This window comes from Cnephaeus nilssonii (genome assembly GCF_951640355.1).
Source record: "Cnephaeus nilssonii genome assembly, chromosome: 8".
NCBI classification, from domain to species: Eukaryota; Metazoa; Chordata; class Mammalia; order Chiroptera; family Vespertilionidae; genus Cnephaeus; species Cnephaeus nilssonii.
The window spans coordinates 89685326-89699138 of NC_137079.1; the positions used below are offsets into that span (position 1 = coordinate 89685326).

Genomic DNA, 13813 nt, shown 5'->3' on the forward strand with positions numbered 1-13813 from the left:
GAGCAGACAGAAGGAGACACTTTTCATTTCCTAAATTGCCCAACTTTTATAGAGCGAACTAGCTGCAGGAGCAGCTTCCTGCGAGAAAGGAGAGCAGATGCCTCACTAATGGCCGCGTCGGGAAGGAAAGCTGTTCTGAATACCTTACGGCACCATGGTGTCTGGCCTGCTGGCCGGAGACAGTTTCACACCTCAGCCCGAGTTCTGAACCTGTCAAACAGCAAGTTGGATTCACAATTTTTCTAAGCAGGAAAAGTTGGCTAGTTAGTAAACCTGACCACTTGTTGAAATGTGTGAACAAAAAAGTGGAATTATAAATGAGCTGGCTTCCAACATGGATGGAAGCCTACAAAGTAAATGAGGAGGCGTGCTCAGCACTGTCCTAAATTATGGACAGAGAAACTTGCAGTGAATCATGTGAAAATCCTGAGTTCCAAAGCCTCCTCTGAAATTTGAGAGAAGTTGGAACAATAATATCCTGACTAATATCTCTGTTACTTAGAAACATATGCAAGAGAAGAGAAGAGCTGGGAGAAATCATTCATTTGAATTAGTGTAACATACCCAGGAAGCATCTAAGCAGACAAATAAGAAGAATTCTACTTTTTTGTGTGAGATGGTTGGTATTAAGCAATCACCCAGTTGCTCTCTACCTGGATGGACTCTCCAGTAACAGGATTCATCACTTCTTTTGCAGAAATTCTCATCCCCAAAGCAAAATTAGCCACTCTTTGAGCATGGCTTCCAATAGGTACTGGAACACCCCCTACCACCATATAAGCATCTCCTATTGTTTCCACCTGTAATGGAAAAGAGGGCATTCAGAGGTTTTCCTGGATGCTCCAAACATATCACTAGATATTTCTGTCATGTTTCACATGTTGGTAGAAGGACCACATCAACATGGTAATTATTTGCTGGGGGTATGAGGAGTGTGAAGAAGGAGGTGGGAAGGAAAATGACTCAGAAAACAATCCAGAGAAAGCCAGAAGGCCTCTCTGCTTCTGGTGGAAACAAATCCCAGGGAAGATGAAGATGAAGCTGCTGGGGCAGGTGTAAGATGCTGCGTATTCAATATGCATCATTTGGGTTTGGGTTTGATGCTGAATTTAAGGAGTAGGAGAACGCCTCTCTGGGAAAACGGTGTGCCCACCCCCTCCTCACCCCTCAAGCATCTTAGTATTGGGTATTATGAGGGATTCCTAAGAAACTAAAATTTATAAAATACTTCCAATTCCCTTTGAGCTCTTCCTCCTCACCCTGCTCTCATCCACATCAAACACCAGAGCAGTAAAGAGAAAGGCCTGCAGCTGAGGACCTGCCTGCTGAGAGCATGGACGCCCGCCCTGCAGGACACAAACACTTACTTTGTAGACGCCGTGGACACTAGTTAACCTGTCAAACTTGGAGTACATTGAATTCAGCATATTCACGATTTGGATAGGTTCACAGGCAGCACAGATGTTCGTAAATGTCACCACATCGCTAAAGAGGATTGTGCAGGTTTTAAATTCTCCTGCGACAGAAACCAGGTATTAGTAATAGCCAAGGATATAGGATAATAATTTCATGAATCCTAAATTCAAGTGCCCCTTGTGAACCAAATCTGACTATGCCTTGAGGAAAAGGAGCCAGATGCCACTGACCATTCACCATTCACCCAGCTGACGTTTATTGAGTGCCCGCTGTGAGCTAGTCATCCTGCTGGGAAAACCATATAACATGGCAGACACAGACCCTGCTTTTAAGAAGCTCCCAGTCTAGAGAGGGAGACAAAGAGGAAACAGATACTCAATAAGATGTGCCAAGTGCTGTGGGATGTCAGAAATGGGTCGGTGGGCACTGACTTAAGAGAAGCCCCGGGTCCAAGGCAGAGCCTGAACTACAGGAGGCCAGAGTCAGGGCTGGTAGAGACTGGTCACCATGAAGTACAGGAGTGAAGCTCCCATATCCTCACCATGTCCTTAACTCATCTGGCTTTTCGGCTTTCGCCATGCTTGCTAATTACATATAGCAGCCAGATGATCTGTTTAAGTCAGATCCCGGATTCCTCTGCCTCAAATTTTCCATGACTTCCACACACTCAAATTAAAACACAAAATCCTTACCATGGCCGAAAAGGGGACCTGCTCCTCCCCACCACCTCTCGGACCTCATGTCTCCATCCCTCCCTCCAGCTCACTCCAGCCCAACTGGCCTGCTTGGGGTTTCTCCAGCATAGCCTCCTCTTGGGCCCTTGCACCTGCTGTTTCCTCTGCCTGACACACTCTTTCCTCAAATACCCATGGGGCTCTGTCTTACCATTTCTAATGGAACCACCTCAGGGAGAACTTTCCCGACCACCCTATCGAAAGTAATAGTTCCTAGATATGTGTCCTCTTAGTCTGAATGCTGCCCCCCACCCCATAAGACTTATACGGCATGATATTTTATATAACATTGTTTATTAGGGTGTTGCCTATCTCCTCCATTGGGACATAAGCTTCAGGAGATGAGAGACTGTTTTGAACTCTGCTGTAACCCTGGCACCTAGAGCAGGGCCTGGCACATAGTAGATGCTCAATAAGTATGTGTTGAATGACTATATGGATATCTCTTTGACCAGAGCTGGGTGCCTTCTGTATTATTTGTTCCTATGGTAACAGTCTCCCATTCATCTAACTTTCTATTCCCTGTGGTTTCTGGCCTACCATTCTCTCTATATTCTTCCTACTTTTATCATCTTCTTTTAAAATATATTTCACTGGTTTGCCCCCTTTTTACATAATAGGTGTCCCCTAAAGTTCAGTGCACACTGTCTTCTCTTTTCACCTCATGCCCCCTAGGTGACCTTCTCCATCATTCATAGGGTCTATGATAAACTACCACCCACGCTGGGATAACTCCCAGATCTTTGACCCAGAACTTCCGTTGAGCTCTCCCTACAATTCCTGACCGCCTGTTGGTCATGTTATAGAGTGCCTCCCACGGGCATTTCGCACTCAACAGCTCTAAAACTGGCCGGGCTTTGCTGCCCTCAAGCCTATTCTCTCTGTTCTGTCTTACGATAAAGTATCACATCTTTTCGCGCTATAACCCTTACACTCATCACTGACTCCTATCCCTTACCTTCCCCATCTTATCAGTTATGAAATCCTGCTGATTCCTACTCATGCTGTCTCAATTCAAGCCTTCCTCATCACTGAACTGCACTTTTATGGGACGTGCTCTCAGGGTGCCTCCCTCACGTGTGTTCTCTGCACTGTAACCAAAATTGTACCAGTATTTATAAAGCTAGTCATATCACTTCCTTTATAAGAAAAATACTTTATTGAATTTCTACATCTAAAATATAAAACAATTTTCTTTCCCATGGTAATCCAGATTCATCACTCTATCACCTAAGCCTCATCCTATCTGCCAGCCTCATAAGGCACCACTTTGCCATGTACCCCCATGTTCTAAGGACAATAGCTGCAGTATTTATTTTTCCATGACCTTACCTTTCCTCTTACATTCTCACTCTCCCAAATGCCCCCTCCTTTTTGCTGATATTCAGCCTCATGGCCCAACTCAAGTGCCACACACTTTATATAAGCGCTCACAACACCACCTATTTATCCTTAATTTCCCTGTTATCTGTGTTTCCACAGCACCTTATGCGGTAGAAAGAGCATGAATTTTTGAATTAGATAAACTTATTGGTTTACTCATAAGCTGGGGTGAATGTAAATTAGCTCAGCTGTACAGTATGGATAAATAACACCTCCCTCCTAGAAATATTCAGAAAATTAAATAGCAAACATAAAATGTCTAACAGATTCTGGCACAATTCTTGCTCCTAAATGAATGTTCCTTTCCTTTCCTTCGGCCATGCCCATGCCCCCCCCCCCCCCCCACACACACACACACTAATTTATTCTGCGTATATCTCTCAAACCCACAAAACTGCAAACTATTTTGTGTTCCCAGGACCTGGAATAGCACCCTGGCACTAAGTAAGTTCACCTTGCATGTTGGTGAATGAACACATGCCCACTACAAATGGAAAGTTCGGAGTAAACATAAGATCTTTCCTTCCAGAAATAGCTTGCTCTCCCAGAAGGGCCCCAAAAGGCACCCCTTGATTTAATGCTTAGGTGTCTAATTTCCAGTCATAGTGAAGAACTGTATTCATGGCCACTGGGCAAAGGCCAGTCTTAGGATGCAGCTTTAAATTTCTGGGGAACATTATATATGCTGGTGTAGCTGACAGGCATTTTTATTTAATCCCTATTTCACTTCTGTATTATTTTTATTATTCTCAAAGTAGACAGAAGAAAACCGAGGCTATGTAACCCAAGATCACGTTGCTCAGAAGCGATGGAGCCAGAATTCAAATCCAGACCTGCCTGGTTTCAGATCCTATGCCCTAACCACTAAGGCACACTGCCTCACGCTCGGAGGTCCTAGGACAGGAAGGGAGGGCCTTACCTGCAGCCACCTTTTTGCCTTCCTTCAGCTGGTTGGCCACATGTTCGGGTAGCATGGCATAAAGCAAGGTCTCTGTTTTCTTCTTTTCTATGGCCAGGTGTTTAGAGAGGACCCGCAGCTCTTCCTTCTTCCTCTCCAACTGAGTGGACAGCTCCATCTCAGCCAGTCGCTGCTGGTTCAGCAGGATGAGATCCCTGGTGGTGTCGTGGGGGGCGAGGTCAGAGAGATGCATCTGGCGCTCCTCCAGCTCCTGCAGGCTGCGGAGCTTCGGGGAGCACAGGTATATCATGCACCGCACGGACTCCATCCAGATCATCTGGCCTTGCCATCATGGAGAGAAAGGCGACAAGAAAGCCAGTCACCGAGAGGAGAGGACCTGGCTCCCAGACCATTACCACATAGTGAGCCTTTCTAGCCAGGGCGCAGTCTCACTCCTCCCATTTTAGCCAAATGTTGTGAAAGTTATCTATACTTCCTGCCTCCACTTCTTCATCTCCCCTCTCTACATGGCCTCCAAACACCTGCTCCTGCACAGGGCTGCCAGTTTTTCCCTTCCTCAGCCAATATGCTGCTTGCTGGTGTGAAGCAGGCCAACCTCCCTGACACTGCTTTCTCCCTGAGATTTCCCTACTCCTTTCATTTATTCCTTTAGGTTTGTTGTTGTTCATTCGTTAAATGTTAGTGTTCCCCAGGGTTCTGTCTTTTTAAAAAAATATATATTTTATTGATTTTTTTACAGAGAGGAAGGGAGAGGGATAGAGAGTTAGAAACATCGACCAGCTGCCTCCTGCACTCCCCCCTACTGGGGATGTGCCTGCAACCAAGTACATGCCCTTGACCGGAATCGAACCTGGGACCCTTCAGTCTGCAGGCCGACACTCTATCCACTGAGCCAAACCGGTCAGGGCCAGGGTTCTGTCTTGGTAGTCTTCCCTTTTAGCATTCCACAACTTCAACCTATACCATGCTGACAATGAGTCTGTATTTCCAGAGGAAACCTTGCTTCCCAGACTCAAGATGCACATTTCTTTAAAAATATATATGCTTATTGTTTTAGTATAAAAGTAATATGCATCCACTGCAAAAAAGGAAAATGTGGAAGAAAAAAATTTGCTCATAATTTCACTACATAATTACTGTTAATATTTTGCAGTATATGTCTGCTTTTATTTCTTTTATTATGTATTTATTTTTACTTTTATTATTATTATTTTATTTTGTTGTTAATCCTCACCCAAGGATCTTTTTCCCCATTGATTTTTAGAGAGTGGAAGGGAGGGAGAGAGACACAGAGAGAAACATCAATATGAGAGAGATACATTGATTGATTGCCTCCCACATGCACCCCGACCAGGGCCAGGGATCGAGCCTGCAACCCAGGTACATGCCCTTGACCATTCAGTCCAAGGGCCGAAGCTGTAACCACTGAACCAAACAGGCTAAGGCTATTATTCTTTAAATTTTGATTCTTATTGTTGAAGGTACTATAGATGTCCCCTTTTTTCTCTCCCATTGATTCTCTCTACCTCTCACCAGTCCACCCCTCTCCAAACTTCCGCCCAGGCCTTCACCACACTATTATCTGTGTCCATGGGTTACGCATATATGCATATAAGTTCTTTGGTTAATCTATCCCCACCTCCCCCACCACCCACTTTCCTCTGAGATTCATCAATCTGCTCCATGCTTCTATGTCTCTGCATCAATTTTGTTCACCAGTTTATCTTGTTCATTAGATTCCACATATGAGTGAGATCGTGTGATACTTATCTTTCTCTGACTGGCTTATTTTGCCTAGCATAATACCCTCCATGCTGTCTCAAAGGGTAAGAACTCCTTTTTTATAGCTGCATAGTACTCTATGTAGTATATATTTTTATAGCTCCCCCCCCCCCAAAAAAAAAAGTTATCTGGCATCTTCTTTTTGTAATCTGTATTTTTCATTTAAAATATATAATAGATATTCTTTCATATTATTAAATGTAGATATGCATCATTTTTGCTGGCTATACTTATATTTAAGCAATAAGCTAGAATTTATTATATTCCATCTCGTTTATTGATCTAAACAACATTCAACGAGCAAGCTTAAAGTAACTCATTGTGTATAGTTATGGCTATTATGTTAAAGGATATATTTTTATACATGAAATTCCTGAAGCAAAGAATATGTTCATTCTAAGGCTTTGATACATATTGCTAAATTGCCCTCTAAAGAGATTGTGACAATTTACATTCCCATTAACAGTGATTTTTAAAATACCTATTAAGTATTTATATACATAGATATCACTGAACTCACCTTTTATTCCCTCTGCCAGTCTTCTCTTTCTTTATTAATTCTTTCATAACATATGCACTTAGTCCCTGCTATGAGCCAGGCGTGTGGTCTTAGACATTGAGGATATAGCAGTGACTCAAACTGATGAAAGTTTCTGCTCTCAAGGAGTTTAAATCATACCTTTTCTCAGTTAATCACCTTCATCACCCAGTTACCCAAGCAAGAAAGTTAATAATTATCCTAAGTACTCGTTTTCAACTCCCACATTCAGTCACCAGTTTCTGCCTTAATTATGTTGTGCCTCTGATCCCTGATCACCACCCAGTGCCACTGCCTGAGTGCACTCAGCGCTTTAAAGCTTCCCACCTGCTCTCCTGTGGCAGCCTCCACCTGGCCTCCAGGGCTCCGTTTCTCTACTCTCTGGTCCATCCTTCACACGCCTCCAGAGTGATCATCCTAAACCTCAAATCCAGACATGGCAGACACTTAAAAATGTTCCTAACTGCACAATAGAGCTCAGGTCCTCATCTTGCAGCCTCCTCTCCCATCACTCTACTCTACTACTCACTTGGGATTCCCAGAGTACATCATTTTCCTCCCAGATATCTCTACTGTTTATACCTAGAACACCTAATTGCAAGTCTAATAAAAAGACAGCTCAAAATGTGTCCCCTCTCATACCATATATAAAAATTATCTCAGAATAGATCAAAGACCTAAATGTAAGAGGTAAAACTTATAAAACTTTTAGAAGAAAGCACAGAAGAAGACCTGAATGACATTGGATTTGGCAATGATTTCTTCTATGTGACACCAAAAGCATAGTCAATAAAAGAAAAAAAAAAACTAGATAAGTTGGATTTCATCAAAATGTAAAACTTCTAAGCATCAAAAGACCCAATCAACAGAGTGAAATGCCCCTCCTCCCATGGAAAAGAAGAGAATATTTGCAAATCATATTTCTGATAAGGGGTTAATATCCAGAATATTTAGTGAACTACAACTCAACAACAGAAAAACAAAGTAATTAAAAAATGAGCAAAGGATTTGAATAGACATTTCTCAAAAAAATATATACAAATGGCCAATATGCACATTAAAAATGCTCAATCAGCCTGGGTGGTGTGGCTTAGTGGTTGAGCGTTGACCTATGAACCAGGAGGTCATAGTTCGATTCCTGGTCAAGGCACATGCCTAGGTTGTGGACTCAATCCCCAGTATGGGGTGTGCAGGAGGCAGCTGATCAATGATTCTCTCTCATCATTGATGTTTCTATCTCACTCTCCTTCTCTCTTCCTCTGTGAAATCAATTAAAAATATTTTAAAACATGCTCAATCATTAGGGAAATGAAAATCAAAACCATAAAGAGATACCAGTTAAAATCCATTAGAATAGCAATTATAAAAAACAAACAGAAAACAAAAAAGCAGGAGATAACAAGTGGTCATGAGGATGTGGAGTAACTGGGATTCTTGTGCAATCCTTATGACAATTTAAAATGTACAGCAGCTTTGGAAAACAATGTGGCAATTCCTCAATAAATTAGACACAGAATTATCATAAGACCTAGCAATTCCACTTTTGTTTTAAAGTCTATTTTGTCTCATGTAAGCATTGCTACTCCAGCTTTCTTTTTGTTTCTATTTGCATGGAATATCTTTCTCTATTTGTTCACTCTCAGTCTGTATGTGTCTTTTGATTTGAAGTAAGTCTCTTGTAGGCAATACATGATGGGTCATGTTTCTTAATCCATTCAGCCACCTTAACTATGCCATTTTGTTGGAGCATTTAATCCCTTTACATTTAAAGTAATTATTGACAAGCATGTACTTATTGCCATTTTGTTAATTGTCTTGATTGTTTTTATAATTCTCCTCTGTTCCTCCCCCCCCCCCTTGATCTCTTCCTTTATGTTCTTTTTGTTTGTTAGTTTTTAATAGAACCTTTTTGTTCATATCCTTTTTTTATTCTTGTATATCTTTTAGAAGTTGTTGGTTTGTGGCTTCCAATGAGGTTTATGTGTACCATTCTTTACCTATAGCAATTTATTTTAAGTTGATACATTTTTATGTCATTGTTGCTATATTTTATAACTTTTTTTGTTTTTTGCATCTCTATTTACTATAGTTTGAATTGAATTTGATATTTTCTTTCATCTTTGTAGTAGCTTTTTAAATGTCTGATTTGCTGTATTTATGTAGTGTTAAATTACCACAAAGAAACTAAAATGAAAGCAAAATGTGTGCCCTATTAACTGTAGGTTAAATGATCAGGTTATTATACAAAATATAGATGTTAAATTAGTACCAACAGTACAATGTGCACTCTAAAAATTTTGGTAACGGAGACCACAATTTTATTTTATATAAAATAAAATATATTTTAATATTTTATAAAACATGCCATATAATGCACATGGGACTACTGGTACTACTTTAATGTCTATCTTTTGTATAGTAGGATGATATATAATTAGAGTCCATTTGTGTCTAAACCAGAATTACTTGAGGAAATAAAATATATTGCTTACAGATCAAGCCAAATAGAAATGTAAGAAAAATAACTGTTCTGAATGCAATCCCTGCCCCGCTTTTTATCCAGCTTTTTTGAGGAAATTGGAAGGCTCTGCCTCTTTCATTTCTAACCAATCTCCCAAACAGCAGAGTGTAAGGGGGAAGGGTTGAGTTACTACCTCGGAGTTTGAGCGTGGGTTGACATTTCCATGCTTCAGGCATCATTTCTCTCCGTGCCTTCAGGACAAATTGACTGTTGATAAATTTGCAGATGCTGGAAATGTTGAAGGTAACTTGAGGATGAATGATGGAGAAATATTCATCTAATCGAATCTTCTGGGTTTGAAGTCCTGGGACATACTTCTGAATATTCACTCCCATTTGCTTGACCCTCAGCTATGCACAGAGGACAGATGTAAGACTAAGGAACAGAAAGCAACCTGCACCACTAACGTTCCCTTAGAAATATCTTTCTGGACATGATGTGTGACTCACTGGGGGGCGGGGGGGGGGGGGGGGACGGGTGTCAATAATGGAATAGACACCAGGGAAGTAACAAATGTTATTTTAAAACTCAAATCCGCAGCTAATCTCTGAAAGAGAAAAACAACAGTACTGAAGTACTCAAAAGCATATCTCTGACTAACAAGAAACAGAAGTTAAAGCTCTCAATTGGGCTAATAGTGCTTCCCTAGCTCTGTGAGACTTCTCTCTCTCTTCCTCTGTTTAGAATTAATTAATAAAGAAACTAGAAAATTATATCACATTGGACCTGATATGCAAGCTGGGTCCAGGGAACACACAGAAGGAAGGAGCAAAGTGAGTCCCCTTCGCATGAAATGCCCACTGCTGGTACCAGCTGTCCAAGCACACTTAGCTTTATCACCACAGTAACTTTGGGAGGCTATAGAAATCAGCCTAACTTTATGAATTAGCATTATTAAATTTTCTGTTATTCTATTCCCAAAACGTAAAAATAAATGGATTTTTTAAAGTAAATCAGAATTTAAAATATTAATAGGAGCAATAATAGTATCCTCGGGACATTAGGGAAAACCGAGGTATATTGCATTATAATTTCCTAGTTAGTTCTTATGGGGTGTTTGATTTCCTCAATTAGATAAATTCTTTGCAAGCTTAGATGATCCTCAAATGAGTAAATGCCATAGACTCTGTAACCAGAAGTTCACTCATAAGGGATGATTTAGCATATTTATGCATTCAAACAAATAACAGAGAAAGTCACAATGGCTGATAGCATTTTAACGAATCTTTTGGGCCAAATTTACTTTGCCCAGTTGGCCTTTTAATGAGTTCACAATCAATTTAGTTGACATATATTTTATCCAAGGAAATTGAAAATGGACAAACATTACTTGTTAGTGGTCATTCTCACAACACCCACAGAGCAGTGGCTTAAGTTGCACTGACCTCTTCCCACCTTCAAGATGCAGGAAGTAAAGCTCAGTGTGACTGGCACGCCCATGGTGGCCTAAGGTTGATGAGTGGTCACATTTAGAATTCCTCTGCCATTGCCAAGGACAGTGTCCCCTTATTTCTTGGGATCGGGAATTTTAGTGTCACTTCCTTTTCCCCTAGTGGCACACCTCCGTATGCACGCACTAGCTCAGGCCTCTCGGCGCTGCTTCTTCCCATATTTCCCAAGAAGATGCTGCCTTCTGGTCTCTGGAGGCTGCCACGATGAAAAGGACGTCAACGGTCCTCTGAGGCTAAGTCCTGGTCTCCCAAGCCCTGGGCACTCTTCAAGAACTTGAAAGTCACTACCAGCTGTAATGACTATACAACATGCCCAGGTCCCCAGCGCATCCCCAATCCAAGCTACAGAGAAAAAGGGCCCCTTACTGATTCATCAAATACGACGTGGAAAGGAAAAGCACTGCAGAATGTCTTAACTTCGATCCAGAGCTGCTCGGGATAAATCGGCACAAAGGTGTTCAGGAGATGCCCTGGAGGTAACAAAAGAGAGTCCTGTTCTCAGACAACTGGCGCCACCACCCTGGCACAGAGTGGCGCTCGGGGTAGTGCCCTAAATGTTTCCCAGGCAAAGTGCAGGCCCCACTCTTCTGCACGGCTCCCTCCGCGTCTCCAGATGGCCGTGGCAATTCCTCTTCCAAATTAAAACCAACGGAAAACTTGCTACCAGGTTGAGCAGTGCCCCTGCCCCCGCCAAATTTCTGCCTGCCGTTGAAGAGTTTCTAGGCCAATTATGTCCCGCCATGAAAACAGAGTCTGCATTGAAACAGTGACAGCCAGACAATGAGCTCACAGAGCAGAGCGTGTGTGCCCGGCCCAGCGTCAGGGACATTTGCCATGGAGCTTTTGAGACTGACAGTTTTGGGTGGCACATTAAAATTTAACCAACAGCCCTATTTGGCAGAGGGTAGAGATTCTAAATGGAGCCTTTTTGATATGAAAATGTCCTAGACAAAGGATGTCAATTGTGTGTTTGAGTAGCTTGCCATGGCTTGAGGGACTTAAAATGCAGCCCTTTGAGCCCTGCAGACCTTCTCCCAGATGCACGTCATCATGATCCAGGGGGCCATGATGAGGACGCGCCCGCTCCCTTCTCCTGGCGGGTCAGAGCCCTTAGTCTGACTCAGGCGTCAGGTGCTGATCCTGAGACCAGCCAGCAGAGAGACTACTGCCTTCACTTTTCAGATGGAAGATGCAGGACCTTGTTCAAGGTTACACAGCTCCCCAGGGGCAGAGCCAGAAATCTGCTCTCCTGCCTCTTGATCCAGTGTCCTTTGCATTACTGGACACCATGCTTATTAGTCACAGACTTCTAGGCCAGAAATGCATGCCAGTGCAGAAGGCCCGAGGAGCCATGGACAATTAATTGTTCTTGATACTATGTCAGTACTCATCTTCCTTCTCTTCAGCACAGTCACCCAGCAGGACTGATTCCAAGCCTCTCTCCAGTGGCTTGCCCTGGTTACAGGGGAGACTGTATCTCCATGTCACCCAGCACAAATCAAAGGGGCAAAGGGAGGCAAGTTAGAGGCTGACATTTTAAATTTAAAAACCATACCAGCCAAATCCAAATTCTGCAGAATCAGTGACATAGCAATCATTGAGGACTTTGCCCTTTTGTGTGCAATCACTCTTGGGAGTCAAGGTTGGGAGAGTAGCCCACTCACCTTTTCCAAACATGACTATACTTCTCACAACTTCCCAGCGAGATTTCTTCACAGGGCAAACAGAGATGCTCAAATATTTCTCCTTCATCCGTAGGAAAGCTGCGTTGAGGGCCTGCAGATGACAGGGAGAGAAGCATGTGCACCTGGTCACATGACTGGTCATGGAACTGGAGATGCACAAGCCCCATTTGCTGTGATTGGGGCCACAGGAACAGTAAGAGCTGCAAGGTCAGTCCTACCAAGACTTTGTAAGCCCCAAGATTTTTATATAATTAATCCTCAGGCTGGTTCTCTCTCAAAGGCAGCAAGAACTTTTTATAAGAGTGGGCAGGCAGGAAAATCTCACACGGTCATCTTCTCTTCCCATGGTTGTAGATTCTGCAGTGAACAGACTTGAGGTGGGCTTTGATTGCTGTAAGATATAAATACTGTGTGCTACAGGAATCACAGGCTTATCTGGATATTTGTACAAGCTATGTGGATGGAGAGCTGTGCATCTAATATATGTGGTGCCTAAACAGATAATAGAACATCTATAAGTCACAACTGAGGCAGCCAACCATGGGATCATGAGCTCACTCCAGACCCCTGACTGGTCCCAGCGGCATAAATGGGCACCAAGGACTTGAAAGGTCAATTTACTTCAGAATAGATTACAAAATAAGCCACAGGGTCAAATTTCAAAACCTTTATATTGGTATTTTTATAGGTGAAAATTGTCCAGGCTAAGGTACACCCCAGAAAGCTTCCCAACATATATTTAGGTTACCTTAAACAAGTGGTTGTCAACTAGGAGTGATTTTGTTCCATACCCCTACCTGGGGACATTTGGCAATGCTTGAAGATATTTTTGATTGCCACAATTGTGGTGGGGGGCAGGGTGCTGCTAGCATCTAATTGGTAGAGACCAGAGGTGATGCTAAACATCCTATAATGCACAGGAGAGCCCATCACAACAAAGAATTACTTAGTCCAGAATGTCAATAGCTAAGAATGAGAATCCCTGCTTAATCCACTAGTAGAAGGAGTAGAAGGTCCAGTTGACTCTCCCACTAGGAGGGACTATGCTTTCTGAAGACACAGCAAACCCAGTACCTCTTGGTCTCTCTGGATGTCCTGACCATCTTGTAACCTATTTGGCTTTGCCCTTCTCATCTGTCTGTGAGGCTTCTGCACAATCAGAAACACAACGTGCTCCTTCTTCCCTGTCCTCTCCGCTTCCTTATTCATGTCAAGGATATCCATGGACACATCAATGTTGAAGAAGTCTTTGGCCACAGCCTCAATGATACCTGTAGCCAGCATAAGAACACTTATTAGTGAGGGATGGCAGAAGGGAGTTGTGTCAGCAAAAAAACATAAAATAATCAAGTTATACAACTTCTGATGAATATTCCAGAGTTCA

General features: G+C 42.5%; 1 protein-coding gene across 1 annotated transcript in view; it reads right to left on the reverse strand.

Annotated features, from left to right (window-relative positions):
* LOC307104439 (guanylate cyclase soluble subunit beta-2-like) overlaps positions 1 to 13813 on the reverse strand; it is a gene marked incomplete at its 3' end in the record, with an annotated part of 53054 nt that overhangs the window by 20993 nt on the left and 18248 nt on the right. The window contains exons 4-10 of the mRNA XM_079779351.1: positions 13504 to 13700; positions 12409 to 12520; positions 11111 to 11214; positions 9427 to 9643; positions 4453 to 4773; positions 1368 to 1516; positions 654 to 800 (exon numbers count right to left, since the gene is read on the reverse strand). Of these exons, the coding sequence (XP_079635477.1) occupies positions 654 to 800; positions 1368 to 1516; positions 4453 to 4773; positions 9427 to 9643; positions 11111 to 11214; positions 12409 to 12520; positions 13504 to 13700 (1247 nt within the window). The remainder of the gene's footprint in view (positions 1 to 653; positions 801 to 1367; positions 1517 to 4452; positions 4774 to 9426; positions 9644 to 11110; positions 11215 to 12408; positions 12521 to 13503; positions 13701 to 13813) is intronic.